A 20,155-nucleotide genomic window follows, 5' to 3' on the forward strand; every position below is an offset into this window, starting at 1 on the left:
CATATATCTTTTTTATTGTTAAGTCATAAAAAGGTATCAAAATTAAAAGCAAAAGTTGCAGGGTAAGACTTAACAAAACTACTAGGAGGTTTGTTAAAGGAAGTGAAAATGGGACTAGGCACAGGGCAGTATCAATTAATGAACATGGGAAGGACAAGGATGGGGAGAACAGTGAGCATGTGCCGAAGATACTAGGGGAGAGGACGTGGGGGAAAATTCCATCTTAGACAAGCACCTAGGTAAAGAAATAACAGGATAAGATTTCTAAACCTCACTATGTGCTTAAGAGTCATCCTTGCCATTGGCGCTGTCGGTGTCATCCTCTCCTTCCTCGGCCTCTTTTTCATCATCCTTGATCAACTCCAGCTGGTCATCTCCCCCTCTCACCCCGGGGTCTTCATCATCCAGTAGGTCCCCCTCATCAGCAGTCATCTGCAACCCTTCAGACTCCATCTTCACATTAGTCCCATCTTTCTTCACAGAGCTGCTGCTCTGCTCCTCTTCTGACTTATCATCAAACAGGGATTTTGAAAAGTTTTATAGAGCCATCAAAGGCTCAGGATGTGGGTAGGAAAGCCTCAATTCCCAGATCCTTAGGATTTGGCCAGAGGAAGGGAGATCAAATATCATGCTGCGCTCCCAGGCTCAGGCCAGGCAGGCCCCTCACTCCCCAGCCCTGCCTCCTCAGGACTTACTTTTCAAGGCATTTTAGCTTCAAAGTGTCAGGGACTACAATGTCACCCCATAATATGCCACTTAGGCATACGGATTCTTTTGAGCTGAAGACAACTGAGAAATAGCAAACACCAAAGAGGCTCTCTGTCCTCCCCCGGCATTTGCCTAAAAAAACAGGACCTGTTTTTAAAGGTCATTTGTCAAGGTGTGTCCTGCTCCTGTACCAGAAAGATAACTTTGACTCAAAACAGAGCTTAAAAGAATCTACGTAACAAACCTCACTAAAATAATCCTTTAGCTTCCCTGAGTTTCCTATACAGTATGCTGCCCCAAAAGCCTAAAGGCCTTTTCCCTAGTCTTGGCACCTTTCTACAAATGCACTGTTCTTTGCCGAGATGCTATGTAAGCCCAAGTGCTAACCAACCCTGTGAGTTACTCATCACTGAGTTTCTTTTACACACATGCATGCTGTGTGTGTTCATATAAAATCTGTTTGGCTGAGCACAGTGGCTCTCATCTATAATCCCAGCACTTTGGGAAGCCAAGGCAGGAGGGTGGCTTGAGCCCAGGAGTTTGGAACCAGATTGGGCAACATAGTGAGACCTCGTCTCTACAAAAAAATTAAAAAATTAGCCAGGTGTGGTAGTGTATGCCTAGAGTCCCAGCTACACGGGAGGCTGAGGCAGGAGGATCGCTTTAGCCCAGGAGGTCAAGGCTGCTGTGAGCCACGATTGCACCACTGCACTCCAGCTTGAGTGACAAAGAAAGACTGTGTCTCAAAAAAACAGCCAACAAAAATCAACTCTGCTTTTCTCTTGCTCATCTTTTGTCACTGTAATTTCCAGGGCCCCAGCCACGAAATCTAGGAGAGTCAAGGACAAGTTTCTTATTCTATAGAAACTTTTCTAAAATCATTATAGTGAAAGTTAATTTTCCTCCTCCAAATTAAGAACAGCAAAATCTAAATCAAAGCACCACTACAACTTACATTAGACCAAAAAAGGTGAAGTAAGTGTGAAAAATAATGTTGAATGGGGCCTTTCTGTACCTATCCCAGTGTGATCTGACCCAGAGAAGTGAGCCACAGTTGGCTGGGCCAGGATGAGGGCTGACCCAAGCCTACCACGGACTAGCCCTCCGCCCCAACCCCACAGGCCAGGGATAACTCCAAGAAGACTTTGCCAAGCTGGCTGGACTGGGGATGTCTTCCCTTTTCACCAGATCCCACAAGTATCCCCAGTCCCCAAAGGAAAAGAATTTGTTCCTCCAAAATCAAAAATTTGCTTTGACACCATTTACTAAAAGCCATAACACTTGAGGTATTAGAAAGCCAAGCTTTTTGCAGAAAACAAACAAAATTGAAGGGGTAGGATGTTTTACCCTAAGGTAGGAAAACTGTATCACACGCTAATGTGTTAACGTATTTAATGAGAGAGTTAAATTTAGAATGAGAAACCATCTCTCCCAGCCCGATGGGGTTTTTAAAGCACTGATTACCCATCATGTTACTGCAGTGAGGCCAGTTATATAAGACTGTAACTCATAGACGGTATTACAGATACCTCCCAAAATGTTCCTCTCTTGCCAACTCAAAACTTAATTGGCTTTAATTACATTTAATTTATATATTTTAAGAATAAACATCTACTTCTAGCAGGAGGAAAGTGCTAGGTCCAACAGAATAGTATGACAAGATGTCACAGTTGCAAAAAAAAAGTGACAAGAGTCAAATAACGTGTTGCTCTGCAAAAACACAAATCTTAACATTATTTTTTTTTGCTGGGACAAAAAAAGGGCCTTCACTCCTGTAAAGGATAACAAAAACTAAGCCTGAGAATAAAGGCTTTTTGTTTTAACATGTCAGGTGTATTTTGCTAGACTGACTACAAAGTTAAGACAAATGATTAATGAAACTTATTTGGCTTTATGTACTAAGCCAAAAAGTTCAGTTAGTAGAAAAAAACTGTTAGCATGCTACAGTTTTCAGAATGTCTTAAGGAAGAAAGAAGGAAAGATGGGGAGAAACATTAAACTCAAGGGACCTACCTTTACCTTCCCTTTGACAAAACTGGCAATGTCATCTTTATTATCAAAGACGGACAAGGTGTGGAGGAGATTTTGCTCCAGCCAGTCCCAGTGCTGGTTTATTTCCTCTAATGTTGCACCTGGATTCGAATAGAAAAAGAAACAGAGATTTTAAAATGCAATGAAAGTAATTCCTAGAACATGAACTCATTTTCCAGATATTATGTATCCCTGTGTTGATGTTATTAAAACATCTGGGCTCTCATACCCTGGGCCATGGTTCGCCAGCTGAAAATGAAGGCATCCCTGTCGGGGCCATGGTGCTCCTCCCCGCAGCACTGGGATGTGCAAGCATCACTCCCACTGCCACACGGATGGGCCAGCTGGCCAAGAGAGGTACCGCTGGGACTCTTCTTTGACAATCCCACCCACCCTACTAACACACAGAATTCCAACCATCTCCACTCAAATGACAGAAACATTTGTAATTATTCAGCTCCTCCAGCATGGAACAAGCCCAGTGTAGCAGACCAATCCTGAGCAGCCTTGCAAAGTTCTCCCATGAATACAAGGGTCCCTTCAAGAGGTAGCAAAGCCCAAGTCCATGGAGGAAGGAGCCTCTTGCCAGGACTCTGCTGAAGGTCCCAGGGGACGTCACTTGCACCCAACATCACTGCAACACAACAAGCAAGGGCCTAGGAAATTTACAGCTTACAAATGTATACTTCATATAATGTATAGCAATGACCTTTAAAAACATACATAAAAAGAGGTCTTATATTACATGTTAAAACAGAAACACAAAAGCATTCAATCATAGACAGCAAATTCATTTTTCAATGACACAATTTTTTAAAATCACCATATTATTAAAGCATTAAGCAAAACGCTTAGTCATTTTAGTTGTCTGTATTTCCTCTCTATTCCCATCATCTCCACGGGACAACAGGCACTTTGACACAGGGACTGTTCCCAGCTCCTCGTGAAGGGACACAGCAGATGCTCAATAAAGTCCACCGGCTGGAAGTACGCACAGTCCTGGACAACAGAAGGCACGTGGGCATCAGGGGTTTCTAGTGTAGTCAGGTTTCCAAAGTGGGAAGCAGAAGACATTCTAATCACAAAGAAATTAAGGAGTGCCAGACAAACAACAGAGCTGAATCATCTAGCCAGCGTGAGAGGGATATGGTGCCTGGAGCCACACATCACTTACCCAAAAGCCAGGCATGGACTGGGCACAGTGGTTCACGCCTGCAATCCCAGCACTTTGGAAGACTAAGGCGGGCAGATCACTTGAGGTCAGGAGTTTCAGACCAGCCTGACCAACATGGTAAAAACCTGTCTCTACTAAAAACACAGAAGTTAGCGGGGCATGATGGCAAGCACCTCTAATCCCAGCCACTCGAGAGGCTAAGGCAAGAGAATCACTTGAACCCAGGAGGCGGAGGCTGCAGTGAGCCAAGATCACACCACTGCACTCCAGCCTGAACAACAGAGCACAACTCTGTCTTTTGAAAAAAAAGCCAGGCATGCATTTGCTTTAAGTCATCTTTCTCTCAGCATGTTATGTGCAGCCTTCCTTTCCTTGGAATTAAATATAAACACCCCACACAAGAAGGTGCCCGACGACCGGCTCTGGACTTGTGACTTTGGGGTCCATGAATATGAAAAACACCTATCTGTAGTAGGACTGCTGCTCTGAGTGGGCACTTAGGGAAGGAATAAAAAGAAGTATCTAATAGAATACTTCCTAAGGAATAATGAAAGTTTAAAACAAGCGTGCTCATTTTGTATTTTCCCAATTTTTAGGCAAAGCATTGGCCAAAGCAGTGTTCTCCGGTCCTCACTAAAGCCATTAGAGCTGGGAGGGCTGGCCCATTCTTCTCTCTGCCAGAGGTCTCTATTCACAGGCCACGGCTCCCCCGGTCCCTGTACCAACAGTACTTGGCCAAGGACCCTGCCCTGCTGCCCCTCGGTCGCACCTCCCATGTCCTATTCTCCATGGATCACAGAAGCCCAAGCCCACTCAGGTGCAGCAGAAACTTCCTCTGAGGTGAGGGGTCCCGGTCCTCTTGCTATCCACCTCCTGCCCTCTGGGAGGGCTCCTGCAGTGTCAGGAAACCCCTGGCCCTTCAGGCTCCCTGTCCCTCTTACAATCAGGAAAGCTTATTTTAAAACAAAATCAAACCCGGCTCCTCTAGGCTCCCCAGCATGACTGTCTTGAAGCTTCTGACCTTTCCCTACCTGCACTGAGGTCCAGAGCATCTGCTTGGTTCCTCAACTGTTTATAACACATGCCATGCTGCCCTGACATAGGGGTACACCTGGTTTACCTGCTTTTAAGTCTCCCTGCCCTACTCAGTGCCCCCAGGTGGCGGCCACAAGAACATCCTCCTCATCCAGTGGGTCAGCAATGGTGCCTCTATCACATCACTAAGTTGGGCTCCACCCAAGCCAATAATCTTGCACAAGCACCTGGGTGGCCCAGAGCTCTGCTCTTCTATGATACTTTAAGACCTCGTCTTTCTAGGTCTTTACCCATTATTATCCATTACAATAAAAACCACTACTCAGAATACTAAAAAAAAAAAAGTGAAGAATAAGCTGAAAAGAGAGCATTTTATGGTCCCTTGATCTTTTGCTATATGTTTTCATGGACTCTCTCACTGATCGAGAAGAAGAAAAACCAAAATTTGTAGGAACGAAGAAAAACTAAAGCAGGGAGAAGACTCACTTTTGTGATACTAGGCTGTTCCAGGCACTATTCACTGATCTGTGATAAAGACTGAAAGAGAAAATAGAGGCTCAAGTATTTGTCCAAAAGTTTATCAAGTGAAGGGCAAACCAGAGCACGAAATGGCTCTCTACAACCTCAAAGTACTCTGGGGTCCCAAGTCCTTCCGTAAAAAGCTATATTTGAATTCCTTTCCCCCCCACCCTTTTTTTTTTTTTTTTTTTGGAGACGGAGTCTCGCTCTTGTTGCCCAGGCTGGAGTGCAGCAGCACAATCTCAGCTTACTGCAACCCCCGCCTCCCAGGTTCAAGCAATTCTCCTGCCTCAGCCTCCCGAGTAGCTAGGATTATAGGTGCATGCCACCATGCCCAGCTAATTTTTGTATTTTTATTAGAGACGGGGGTTTCACCATGTGGGTCAGGCTGGTCTTGAACTCCTGACCTCAAGTGATCCACCCGCCTCGGCCTCCCAAAGTGCTGAAATTACAGGCATAAGTGACAGTGCCTGGCCCTGTTACATTTGAATTTTTAAGTATCGTTTACATCATCTTCATCACCATCACCCTTACATGAAGTCCAGTTCTTGCTATGGCTGGGCAGTAAAAAAAATACTTGGCGCTTCCACTTGCAGCAAGCTCTCTTCTTCCATTCCCATCCTCCCAAATGCATCTTTCCGGGTGACCTGATACAGGTTTTCATTTATTTCATTTATCCTGCTATTAAACTCACAGGGGCTAACACTGTTAACTGATAACAGCTAACTACATGTGGCTTCCTCAGCTGATAACTTTAGATGACGTGAATAAATTATCATCAAGCCCCAACACAATATATTCCTATGGAATTAAAATTTGAGACAAAGTCATCAAAAAACTAGAATTTCATTCTTTAAAAAAAAAATTCTGCCTACTGGGAAGGAGCTTATCATAGAGAAAGATAATTCTAAAACAAAAACAAACCCATATCTTACAAGAGAAAATAAACCACACACTAAAAAAAAAATCTATCTCTGAGCCATAGTAAGGTTTTGTTCCAATCTACCCTGCTACTGAATGTAAGACATAATTGTACGCTTTTCTCAGCAAAGACAATCAATATGATGAAACTTTTCCACCCTACTGGCTTCTACTTCCTAGAAAAGTTGCCAAATGGCAGGGAAATTTTCCAGACTATAATTTCCTCTGCAGGAAAGTCTTATGATGGGTTCCACAAATTCCACAAATGAATGCAAGCCGACTGCACATCCATGACCGCAAAAGATTAAAAGGGAAAGTCCTTCAGTATATGTCACATATCACAGTTCTGAAACTATACTACAGCTGTGTTTTTCAAATTACATAAAGTAGCACATCTGAAAATACCTTTTTTCAAGAAAAAAATATAATAGAAAACAGAAGACATGCAAACTCCTAATGGTAGCTACTCATTTGTAAAATATTTGTTAGAGTTATGCACACACACCTGAATATACTTCTGTCTCTAGGTCACAGTCAAAAAAAGATTGAAAGCCACTGCATTATAGACATACAAGCAGTGGGAAGAGCAGAGAAGAGAAAACAAGAAACTGAGACTGCATCATCCACTGAAGACACAGGATGATAAAAAGGCTACAAATTAACTCAGTACCACAGCAATGTTCTCACTGCTGCTGCTGCTGACTTCCCAAAACCAAGACAGGGGAGGCTGCTACTACGGCCTGAATTTTGTCTCCCCAAAATTCATGTTGAAGCTCTAGCTCCCCATGGGAGTATATTTGGAGATGGCACTTTTAAGGAGGTGTTAGCTTAAATAAGGTCATTAAAGCAGGGCCCTAGTTTGGCCCTTATAAGAAGAGACACCAGGGAAATGCATCCACAGAGAAAAGGCTATGTGAGGACACAGAGAGAAGGCCACTGTCTGCAATCCAAGGAGAAAGGCCTCACCAGAAACCAACCCTGCTGGCACCTTGATCCTGGACTTCCCAGTCTCCAGAACTGTGAGAAATAAATGCTTGTTATTTAAGCTGTTCAGTGTGTATAGGGAGCTGCAGGTGGGGTGGGGGTGGGGAGCAGCACTAGCAAACTAATGCAGCTGTCTAAAACCAAAATTTATCGTGGAGTGTCATGGAAGTTCAATTAGCAAAACTACGCCTGTCTTATGAAGGCCTCCAATTTTGAAAAAAAAGACTTTTTCATTTTCTAAGAAAACGAAATTCCAGTAAATCTTAAACTTTAGCCCATAAGAAGTCAAAAGTCAGACTTATAAATGCCTCTGCAAAACTAAAATTCAGTATTAGAAACCTCAGGTAAGACCACAAAACAAACAACACTGATGACTTAGGAGTAACCAAACAATCCACGTTCTAAGAACAACCAGAGGTGGTCAACAGATCACATTTTCTGCATGCCTGACATGTGTCGGGAATTTTGTTCCATATACCATACACATAATATCGCTTATCACCACAAAAATATTATGAGGTAACTGCCAATATTTTAATTTTCTAGGTGAGAAGAGCAAAGTGAAGAAAATAACCAACCCGAAAGCTAGTACATATGACTCAGGCCTGGCTCTGCCCGTGACATCACCATTGATGGAAGTTCCCAGTAGCAGAGTCACACTGAAACACACACACAATATTTATTCTCTTAGGTTTTCCCCAGAGGTATTTTCGGGAACTAAAACAAGCATCTTATTGTCTATGCCTACAGCTTCTGCACGAACAATGCCACAAATAATTTGATCCAAGCTTGTTTTAAAAAGCAGCTGCTTCTCTCTGCAGAGCAAATAGCCAACTGAATTAAGGGCCTTCTCCAGCCTCCTAAGTCCTCATCAACAATGAAATGGACATTCTGTGTGCATAGTTCAGATCTGTTCTTCTGAAATGACAAGACATTTCTCTACAGGCCAAACACTAACCATCTACTGTCTATATGCCTGGGCTAACAGCCATACAGACTACAAAGGAGCTAGTTAAAAGTTAATTGTCATAGCAGTGTCATTCCCAAATCTCACTCAACATTCACCCTGTACAGGGCAACTCAGGATCAAAGAATTCAAGCAAAAATTACAAACGAAGGAGAGAAAGGGTTGGAACAAAAAGCCTTCCATTTTCAGAAAGCTCACATTCTTCAAGTGAATACTGTATCATCTAATCTGTAAGTTTAAAGCAGTATCTTTACAAGAACATATAAAAGTTCAATGATCATCCCATCTTCATGACTTATAAGATTTTCAGCCATGTATATTTCTCACTAAAGAGTTTAAGAAAATAAGCTTTAAATGTTTATTTTCACAAATTTCCTTGGCTTTCTCTTTGCCTTCAAGTGAAATTAAGGAATCCTAAGAGTGACAGACAATCTCTTTGACACTAAAAGTAAAATAGCCTTTTAATTTATAATTGAAATGGTCATTAAAATGTGCTTGTATTAGTACCATTAGACACATTTTTCAGAAATAAAAGCAGGGATAGAAGACACAGAAAAACATGATCTATGACCAAATGAAAAATCTGTAAGTAGAAACAGTCAGAAATGATACAGACAATAGAATCAGTAGACCAAGACATAAAACTGCTATTATAACTATACTCTAAGGCTGGGTGCAGTCGCTTACGCCTATAATCCCAGCAGGTTGGGAGGCCAAGACAGGCAGATTATCTGAGGTCAGGAGTTTGAGAACAGCACGGTCAACATGGTAAACCCCAACTCTATTAAAAATATAAAAATTAGTTGAGTGTGATGGTGGAAGCCTGTAGTCCCAGCTACGCAGGAGGCTGAGGCAAGAGAATTGCTTGAACCCGGGAAGCAGAGGTTGCAGTGAGCCAAGATCACACCACTGCACTCCAGCCTGGGTGACAGAGCAAGACTCTGTTTCAAAAAAATAAAATAAAATAAATATAAATATACTCTCTATGTTCAAATGGTAGAAGAAGGCACAAGCCCGTTAAGAAGCCAAATGGAAAATATTTATTTAAAAAAGACCCCACTAAAACCTTTATGAATGAAAAATACGCTATTTAAATAAGATTAAATCAATAAGGGGTAGAAATCAATTCTTAAAAAATGTATAGATTTAACTATTTATTGGGTGATTGAAATAATTACAGAAAAAAATAACTAATTAAACAGTGTTTTAACTACACATATGTATAGGCATACCTCAAAAATACTGTGGGTTCAGTTCCAGACCCCTTAAATTAAGCAAATATCACAATAAAGCAAGTCACACAAATTTTTTGGCTTCCTAGTACACATAAAAGTTATATTGGCCAGGCGCAGTGGCTCACGCCTGTAATCCCAGCACTTTGGGAGGCCAAGGTGAGCGGATCACTTAAGGCCAGGAGTTTGAGACTAGCCTGGCCAACATGGTGAAACCCCATCTCTACTAAAAATACAAAAACTAGCCGGGCATGATGGTGTTTGCCTGTAATCGTAGCTACTCAGGAGGCTGAAGCAGGAGAATTGCTTGAGCCTGGGAGGTAGAAGTTTCAGTGAGCTGAGATCGAATGCCACTGCACTCTAGCCTAGGCAACAAAGCAAGACTCTGTCTCAAAAAAAAAAAGGTATATTGACACTAGACTGTAGTCTATTAAGTGCGCAATCACATTATTATGAATCCTCCATCTCCTCTCTCCTGCTATTTCTGGTGGCCTCTGGCCACGTATTTGTATGATGGAGATACAGCCAGTGGCTATGGAAGGAATGTGCTTTCTGGCTGGCAGAGTGTTCACGACTTTAATTCTTACTCCAAAAGCACCTTGCTAAATCTAAACAACCAGCTGTCTCTAAACAACCTGGCTTGGTCTCACGCACGTTATTAAAATAATGAATCTTCCTCTCTTATAAGGTGGACCTACAGCCACGACAATCTACTGTACTGGCCTTTAATTTCGTTCCAAATACTGCATGGGAAGAGTAAAATGTTCCCTCTTTGAGAGCCCGGGTGACAATCACAGATGAACAAGCTTGAAGAACACAGTTTTCACAAACTGTCACAGGGATATTGAGATTAGGGACAGGCATACCTTGGAGATACTGTGGGTTTGGTTCCAGACCACTGCAATAAAGCAAATATCACAATTAAGTGAGTCACTTACAAGTTTTTAAATTTCCCAGTGCATATAAAAATTACGTTCACAGTATGCTGTAGTCCATTAAGTGTGTGGTGGCATTATGTCTTTTAAAAAGTATATACTTTAACTAGGGATTACTTTATTGCTTAAAAAAATGTTCATGATTATCTGAGCCTTCAGTGAGTCGCAATCTTTTTGCTGGTGGAGGGTGTCTTGCCTCAATGTAGATGGCTGCTGACTGATCAGTATGCTGGTTGCTGAAAGTTGGGGTGGCTTTAACAATTTCTCAACATAAGACAACAGTGAAGTTTCTTACATAATTGACCTCCCTTTCTTGAAAATGCTGGTGATGGCATTTTGCCCACAGTGGAACTTCTTTCAGATTTGGAGTCAATTCTCTCAAACTGCTGCTTTATGAACTAAGGTTTATGAAATACTTTAAATCCTTTGTTGTCATTCCAACAATGTTTAAAGCATTCAACAATGAACAGCCTCTTCATCAGGAATAGATTCCCTCTAGAGAAGTCACTTTCTTTGGTCATCCATGAAAAGCAACTCCTCATCCACTGCAGTTTAATGAAATTGCAGCACTTCAGTCCCATCTTCAGGCTCTACTTCTAATTCCAGTGCTCTTGCTGTTTCCACCACATCTGCAGTGACTCCTTCCACTGAAACCTTAAACCCCTCAAAGTCACCCATGAGGGTCAGAATCAACTTCTTCCAAACTCCTATTAATGCTGGTATTTTGACCTCCTTTCAAGAACCAGAAATGTGCATAAGGGCATCTAAAATGGCAAATCCCGATCATGACCTGCAGCAGCAGCTGAGACACCTGGGAAGGAATGCATCTTTTCTTCTGTAGGCTTGAGTAGAGACCTCTTGGTCACCTTGGTAATACCGGGTTGGACGTCCAAAGTTGCAGAAAAAAGACCAGAACTTTCGGGAATGAACTTACTGTATCAGGCAAAAGTGAAGTCAATGTTCCAGGAAGTTCTTCCAAAAAAAAAGGCAGCTGTCTCTAGAAAATGTAATCACAGCAGTGGTGTGCAAACCCAAATTTTATCCTTAAAATCTCTGACTCTGGAAAAACTAGAGAAAATGCACCAAGCAGCAAAGGATACAATTAGCCAACAAGAAATGGAAGAAAAGGAACAATGGTAAATAACCCATTGGATGACAACTCAGCACTTTAGGGAACAATCAGCCTTATCTACCATTTAACAATAAAGGGACTTAGCTGGGTGCGGTGGCTTATGCCTGTAATCCCAGCACTTCAACCAGGTGGATCCCCTAAGGTCAGGAGTTCGAGACCAACCTGGCCAACATGATGAAACCTTGTCTTTACTAAAAATACAAAATTTAGCGGGGTGGGGTGTGGGTGCCTATATCCTACCTACCTACGCAGGAGGCTGAGGCAGGAGAATCACTTGAACCCAAGAGGCAAAGGCTGCAGTGAGTGAAGATTGCACCACTGCACTCCAGCTTGGGCAACAGAGCAAGATTCCATCTCACAAAAAGGAAAAAAAAAAAAGAACAAAAAACAAGAACTAGAAAATAAGGTGCACCTGTACACCGAAAGCAGTATTTGTTAATAGTATCAATAAAATTAGTAATATGCATACAAACAATATAAAAATACCCAAGATTGATAAAACTTGTATTGTAAATTTAAATACTTTGGTTTGCATTAAACATAAGCAGTTAAAACTTTCAACCAAATTTTATGGCAAGTCATATTTTCAGGATTGCAAATTAACTTATCATTCACTATTCTTATTGCTTTCAGTTTTAGAGATAACATTCTTGGGCACAAGGGACTAAAAACATTTATATACAGAGCATGTTTACATTTTTATTAGAAAACTAAATTTGAAGATACATTCTAATCTTAAATAAAGTTCATGTTGGGTTTTTACATTATGTAATTTAAAAAAACTTTTTAAACCAATTTTCTGTGTTACATTAAATACTACTAAATATCTTTTGTGACGAACTGATCCTACCAGTAATGACAAAACTGTGTCTTAAAACAAATATATTTTCTTTTTTTTTTTTTTTTTTTTTCCTGGCAGTCTCATTCTGTCACCCAGACCGGAGCATGGTGGCACAATCTCAGCTCACTGCAACCTCTGCCTCCCAGGTTCAAGCAATTCCCCTGCCTCAGCCACCTCAGTAGCTGGGATTACAGGCGCCCACCACCACGCCTGGCTAATTTTTTTTATTTTTACTAGAGACGGAGTTTCACCATGTTGGTCAGGCTGGTCTCAAACTCCTAACCTCAGGTGATCTGCTTGCCTTGGCCTCCCAAAGTGCTGGACGACAGGCGTGAGCCATGGTGCCTGGCCAACAAATCTGATTTTTAAGAAATCCTCGTCTATTCTGTAGTCCGCTAAGCTTACAATTACATTAATTTCAAGGATTGAGAACTACATTTCTGCCTTTATCATCCAGCTATCAAACAATTACAAACCTAAAAATGGTTACTGTAATTATCTATATAAGCATAAATAATATCAACTTGAAAGGCCCCATGAGGTAAATATGAACATTAAACTTGGATTTTTAATTATAAAAGAGTATACCTAAGCCTATAATAGGTATATTGCTAAGAGTATCTTTGTAAATTCTGAATATAATTCTTGGGGGTTTGCTACAGTTAATCATATGCAATTTAAATTAGCATAGACCTTAAGGCCTGCTTGAGTTATTAGGCACCGTAAAGGAGGTTAGAAATGTGGTCATTCTTTAGTAAATTGTTAATGATTGGTAGGTGATATTTTCTCAGATATTAAGTAAATGTAAAAGCTTTGGATATTAGAGACTAGCTTCCTATAACACTAACCATTATTTGGTAATAGAATTTAAAAATGCTGAAAGGTATTACATGTTTTAGAAATTTCATTAAGGTCCAGATAAGAGCAGTAAACAATGGAGATAAGTGTGCATGTGTTTTTCCTCAGTTTAATTTTAAATAATTTACTATTGTACTCTCATTTTACAAGTTTGCAGGAAAAAAAAAAGTTTTCAAGGAACACATTAAATTCACTAGGTTCAAATATGCTTCCTTATATAATTTAAAATTTGCTGTGTGAAATTTAAAAGTGTTTTTAAAGACCCAAAATAAAAGTACTACAAATAAAAAACCAATCAATAAAATAACATGGTGAATTCTTTCCAGATGGTTTTCAATTGACTTTGCCCAGCTCAATCAGAGGAATCACTGCCTATGCGGCAATAGCTTTATGAAACGTATTTCTTAAATAATAAGACTCGAAAGTCAAAATTACTCCTTGACTCATGGGCTGCAGAATGGATGCTGTATGAGCAGGCATGAAAGCAAGATGAATCTCCTTATATATCTCCATCAGAGCTCTTGGGTAACCAGGTGGATTGTCAATGAGCAGTAATACTTTGAAAGGAATCTTTTTTTCTGAGCAGGAAGTTTCAACAGCAGGTGTGTTAGTCTATTTGCATTGTTATAAAGGAATACCTGAGGTTGGGCAATTTATAAAAGAAAGAGATTTATTTGGTTCACAGTTCTGCAGTCTGTATGGAAAGCATTACACCATCATCTGCTGTTGAGGCCTCAGGAAGCTTACAATCATGGCAGAAGGCAAAGGGGGAGCAGGTGTGTCAAAAGGCGTGTGTGTGTGTGAGAGAGAGAGAGAGAGAGAAAGAGGGAAAGAGAGAGAGAGAGAAAAGGAACAAGACAGAGAAGGGAGACCCCAGGCTCTCTTAATCAACCAAATCTTGTGTGAACTGAGTAAGAAGTCACTCATCACCAAGGGGATGCCATTAAGTCAGCAGTCCTCAAACTTTTTGGGACCAAAGCCCAATTTTGTGGAAGACAATTTTTCCATGGACCATGGGGGATGGTTTCAGGATGAAAGTGTTCTACCTCAGATCATCAGGCATTGGTTAGATTCCATAGGAGAACTCGACCTAGATACCGTGCATGCACAGTTCACAACAGGGGGTCACACTCTAACAGGAAGCAGAACTCAGGCAGTAATGCGGACTTGCTTGCTGCTCACCTCCTGCTGTGCAGCCCAGTTCCTAAGAGGCCATGAATTGGTACCTAACTGGTACCAATCTGTGGCCTGTGGATTAGGGACCCATGCACTAAGCCATTCATGAGGGATCCACCCCCACGACCCAAACACTTCCCGCTAGGCCCACCTCCAACGTTGGAGGTCACATTTCAACATGATGTTTGGAGGGGACAAAACACCCAAATCATATCAGTGGGCTTCAGATATTCGGTCAACTATGCTATAAACAGATGTGCTGTCATTGCAGGCTTTGTTGTTCCATTTATAAAGTACAGGCAGAATACAGTTACCATAGTTCTTAAGGGCCCTAGGATTTTTCACTGGCTTCAACTTAAAGTCACCAGGCACGTTAGCCCCTATCAAGAGGGGCTTTGAAGCCAGGCACTGACTTCTCTCTAGCTATAAAATTCCTAGATGGCATCTTCTTCCTAGAAGGCTCTTTAATCTACATTGTTTTAAAATAGGTTGTGTAGTGTGGCCACCTTCATCGATGAGCTCTGCTAGATCTTTTGGATATTGTAACTCCCTGCAGCTTCTCCATCAGCACTTGCTGCTTCAGCTTGTACTTTTATGTTATGAAGATGGCTTCTTTCCTTAGACTTTATGAACCAGTGTATGCTAGCTTCAAATTTTCTTCTGCAATTTCCTCACTTCTCTCAACCTTCATAGAATTTAAGGAAGTCAGAGCCTTGCATGGATTAGGCTTTGGCTAAAAGGGTGCAAGCTTGTTTGATCTTCTATACCAACCACGAAAACTTTCTCCACAGAAGCAATAAGTCTGTTTTGCTTTCTTATCATTCGTGTGTTCACTGGAGTAGCACTTTGAATTTCCTTCAAGAACTTTACCTTTGCATTTACAACTTTAACAATCTTCAAAGTACAATAAAGTAAAATACAATAAAAGGAAGTACACCTGTAGTTAAATGTATTCTAATACCACATAGAGCTGCAAAGCCTTAAAATCTCATTCAACTATTCTTAACAGCAATATTGGTATTATTTAGAAATGGTGTGTGTATATATATACTAGATATACAAACAATTATGTGAACATTGTTTGAAATAAGATTTTTAGTGTAAGAGAAGAGGAAAACAAATATAAAATCAAAGTTAAGTTATAATTATGTAGTTTTACAGTTGAATTGGAAAAGTCAGTATGAAGTCATTATTTATTTTTCTTTATCATCACACATATTTTTTAGGTTCACACTTACTTGAAAAGCCTTACAGGCAATGACAACCTAGTAACAATGAGCACCCCTAGAGCCTAAACTGTGGTCTCTCAATACCATTAAATATGCATTGTATACCCATTAAAAAGGAGCCATGTCTAATTGAGGAATGGCTAATTCCAAATAAAAGGTAGGAAAGGTACAAGCTGAGCATTTCACGGCTTGTTGGAAAGAAAGTGAGGAAGCACTTGAGACAAAAAAGTCATAGAATAAAAGTCATAGAAGTCGGCTGGGCAAGGTGGCTCACACCTAACACTATTAGGTGTATTCCAATCCTAACACTTTTGGAGGCCAACGTGGGCAGATCACCTGGGGTCAGGAGTTCAAGACCAGTCTAGCCAACACAGTGAAACCCTGTCTCTACTAAAAATACAGAAAACTAGCCAGGCATGGTGGCATGTGCCTGTAGTCCCAGCTACTGGAGAGGCTGAGGCAGGAGAATTGCCTGAACCTGGGAGGCGGAGGTTGCAGTGAGCCAAGAAAAAAAAAAAAGTCACAGAAGTCACAGGAAGGGTGATATAGTTAGACTCTGTGTCCCCATGCATCTCTTTTTGAATTATAATTCCCATAATTCCCAAGTGTCAAGGGAGAGACCAGGTGGAGGTAACTATATCATGGGGGCAGTTTCCCCCATGCTGTTCTCATGATAGTGAGTGAGTTCTCACATAATCTGATGGTCTTACAGGGAATCCTCCCCCTTCACTCAGCCTCAGAAGGGCTCTTCCCCCTTCCTGCTGCCTTATGAAGAAGGTGCCTTGCTTCCCCTTTGCACCTTCCACCATGATTCTAAGTTGTCAGAGGCCTCCCCAGCCATGCTGAATTGTGAGTCAATTAAACCTCTTTCCTTTATAAATTGTCCAGTCTCAGGCAGTTCTTTATAGCAGTATAAAACGGACTACAAATGGGCTCTAATGGGCAGAAGATGGTTCAATCTACATACCAAAAAAATCCAGCAATTAACTGAAACACACTGAGCATATTTTGAAACTCCTGGCTTATAGTATTCATTGTATATTTCTTTCAACATTTCTGTATGTTTGAAAATTTTCATAATGAAATGCTAGGAGCAGGGCATCTTAACTTTAAAATCATATTAAAAAGGGGAGAAGGGAGAGAGAAAAAGAAAAGGAAGCTAAAACAGAAGAACAATAATTCACTTGTCATCACTGCAGATGACCAGGCCACCAACTCCTTACCCTAACAGTAGGTAACTGTAGGGCAAACGGAGGCATCTTACCCCATGTTTTGTAAATAAACTATGTCTCAGGGTGACCAAATAGCCCTAGTTGAGGAGGCAAAGTTCTTCTTTACAGAAAACTCAAGCTGGCAGTTGTAAAAGGAATGATCAAATTAGAAAACCAACATTTCATGATCCATAAAGAAAAAGTGAATTCAGGCAATGATCATAATGGGAAAAATCTTTGACAAAAGCTTGATGCGAGAGAATGCATTGGAAGCTGTCACCTGAACTCGTGAACTAATCTTAGCATCAATAAGAGTGAGACATACAGATGATACATACCTCCTGAGAGAATGCAAAATAAAATACATGGTACTGTCTATTGAGTATTCTTCCTAAAAACAGCTGAACTTACATTCAATTAAACCTTTATTAGTAATTTCCAGTTTCCAGGAAACATGAAGGAAAGCACACTAAGTTAAATAATGCCCTGAGGGAGAAAACAGACTGTGCAGCTGGCAGGATATATCACACAAAAATTGGCCTGACTTCTTCAACAAGTCAGTGGCATGAAAAGAGGGAGGGGGAGGCAAGAGGGCTAAAACATTGAAACTGCCTTTGCAAAAATTATAACTGAGAAAATTAAGATAGCAAAAGAGATCTGCTCTAACCAATCTTTATCTTGCCTTTAACCTTCAAACTGCCCTTAGTCATTCCTGGGCTTGGGCCAAGCTAACTTTGCGAGACATTTAGGTGATAATATAAATGATGCATTAGTCTGTTCTCACATTACTATAAAGAAATACCAGAGACTGGGTAATTTATAAAGAAAAGAGATTTAAATGGATCACAGTTCTGCAGAAGCACAGCAGCTTCTGCTTCTGGGAAGCTTCAGGAAGTTTCCAATTATGCTGGAAGGCAAAGTGGGATATCTCACATGGTGGGAACAGGAGCAAGAGAGGGGGAGGAGCAAGGGGTGGGAGGTGCAAGGGCGGGGAGGTGCTACACAGTTTTAAACAACCAGATCTCATAAGAACTCACTTATTATCTATCCTGAGGACAGTAGCAAGGGGATAGTGCTAAGCCATTCACAAGAAATACACTCCCATAATCCAATCACCTCCCACCAGGCCCCGCCTCCAACACTGGAGATTACATTTCAGCATGACATTTGGTTGGGAACACAGATCCAAACCACATCAAATGATAATAGCCCTTCCCCAAAATTAAGTACTCTTGTAAAGCTAATGAAAGACCATCAGGTTAGGTGGATGAGGGGAGGCTGAATTCTGTTAAGGTATGGACTTAAACAATTACCAGCCATTATCCCTGGAGGTCACAAGATTGGCAACTTCCCCAATTACTCCTGCAGAAAATATCACCCTTGCAGTACCTAAGATTGGCCTTTTGAGATGTCTGTTCAGATTTTTGCATTTCTGATCACAGATGGCTCCACCCAGACTGGCCAACTGGCCTGGTGGTCACCCACCCTCACCCCCTCCCCCTCCCCTGCAGAAGTGGCTCAGCACACAGAATGACCATTTCCCACACTCCTATGATTGTATCCCCAACGAACCAGCAGCTTCCATTCCCTGGCCCATGACACTCACCTTGAAAAACCCTAGCCTCCCAATTTTCAGGGAGACTGATTTGAGTAATAAAACTCTAATCTTCCATTCAGGCAGCTCTCTGCATATTAAATGCTTTCTCTATTGCAATTCCCGTGTCTTGAGAAATTGGCTCTAAATGGGCAGTGGGCAAAATGAAAACTTGGACAGTTACAGTTTTCTTGACTCAAAGAGACTTTAGAAACACAACCAAATGAGTGTGCAGTTCTAGTTAACTACAGATTAAAACCCAGATCTATGAAGATTCCTGAAGCAAGCAGGAAGCCTTAGAATGGACTGAGTACAGGGACACTGAGGAATCCGTTAACTTAATCAGTTTAATGTGGGCATTATAGTGATAAGACTGGCCATATTTTTCTTTTCTTTTTTTTTTTTTTTGAGACAGAGTTTCACTCGTTACCCAGGCTGGAGTGCAATGGCGCGATCTCGGTTCACTGCAACCTCCGCCCCCTGGGTTCAGGCAAATCTCCTGCCTCAGCCTCCTGAGTAGCTGGGATTACAGGCACGCGCCACCATGCCCAGCTAATTTTTTGTAGTTTTAGTAGAGACGGGGTTTCACCATGTTGACCAGGATGGTCTCGATCTCTTGACCTCATGATCCACCCGCCTTGGCCTCCCAAAGTGCTGGGATTACAGGTGTGAGCCACCGCGCCCGGCCAACTGGCCATATTTTTCATAAATGTTTACTAAAATATGTAGGGGTGAAATATTATAATTTCTAGAATTTACTTTAAAATGCTTTGGGGTAGGGAAAGGGCTTAGAGAGGACGAAATAACTCAAGAAGGTCAAAACCTCAATCCTGATGCAGGTACGCAATGAGTCTGCAGATTTCCTTACACTCTCTTCCCTACTCTGGGACATGTTTGAAAATCTTCATAACAAAAAAAGAAAAACAAACCTTTGTTAGCAAAAAAAGGAACAAATATGGATAAGTGACTCCTACCTATTAGGAACATATAATCAGAAGTAAAAAAGGCAGGGCAAGAAACAGGGCAAAGAAGTGCTTATACCCTAAATTTCCTTATTATTTTTTTGATCAGGATCACTCCCAGCCCCAGGAAATTCAGATATACAAGGCTCTAGTATGTTATGGAAGTCAGAGAAAGGCAACCCTGAAGTGGGCCCCCTGGGACCTCACAGAATGGGAGAGACCAAAGTAGGTAGGCAGACACACCCACTGGGGTCAAACCAGTAAAACTGGCCGAGAAGGAGGGCTCCAGGCAGCACAGTGTGATGTTGCCACCATGCTCATTCCTGGTGTTGTTTTTAATCAAGGAATCATTTAATAAAAAGTCATTTGCTAGAGTCATCTCCTTTTGAATCCCACAGCTACAGTCAATGTCTCTTCATCTATTAAAAATGAAAGAGATTAAACCGGATGCCTGCTAAGATCCCTTCCAGATGGTTTCCTTGTTAAGCAAGTCCCGCTGTATGCAGAAGTTAGCAACCTGTTCTGTAACCTGTAAGATACTAGATAAAAATCTGATTCCAAGCTTAAAAAATAGGTTTTTTGTTTTGGGGGTTTTTATTCATTTATTTATTTAAAGATACAGTCTCATTTTGTCACTCAGGCTAGA

At 41.2% G+C, this 20,155-nt stretch overlaps 1 protein-coding gene and 1 pseudogene across 3 annotated transcripts in view; one reads left to right on the forward strand and one right to left on the reverse strand.

Moving 5' to 3' along the window:
- TBC1D8 (TBC1 domain family member 8) overlaps positions 1–20,155 on the reverse strand; it is a 132,988-nt gene that overhangs the window by 43,699 nt on the left and 69,134 nt on the right. For 2 of the 3 annotated variants that reach the window (XM_032255477.1, XM_032255476.1), the window contains exon 3: positions 2,722–2,840. In XM_032255477.1, coding sequence (XP_032111368.1) covers positions 2,722–2,840 — 119 coding nt within the window. Of the gene's footprint in view, positions 1–2,721; positions 2,841–10,437; positions 10,470–20,155 lie in introns of all 3 variants that reach the window. The other variant, XM_032255478.1, reaches the window with a different exon arrangement.
- LOC116534690 lies at positions 11,431–11,706 on the forward strand (annotated as a pseudogene).

Source organism: Sapajus apella, unplaced genomic scaffold, assembly GCF_009761245.1.
Source record: "Sapajus apella isolate SASKATOON/1434 unplaced genomic scaffold, GSC_monkey_1.0 scaffold89, whole genome shotgun sequence".
In the NCBI taxonomy this organism is placed as follows: Eukaryota; Metazoa; Chordata; class Mammalia; order Primates; family Cebidae; genus Sapajus; species Sapajus apella.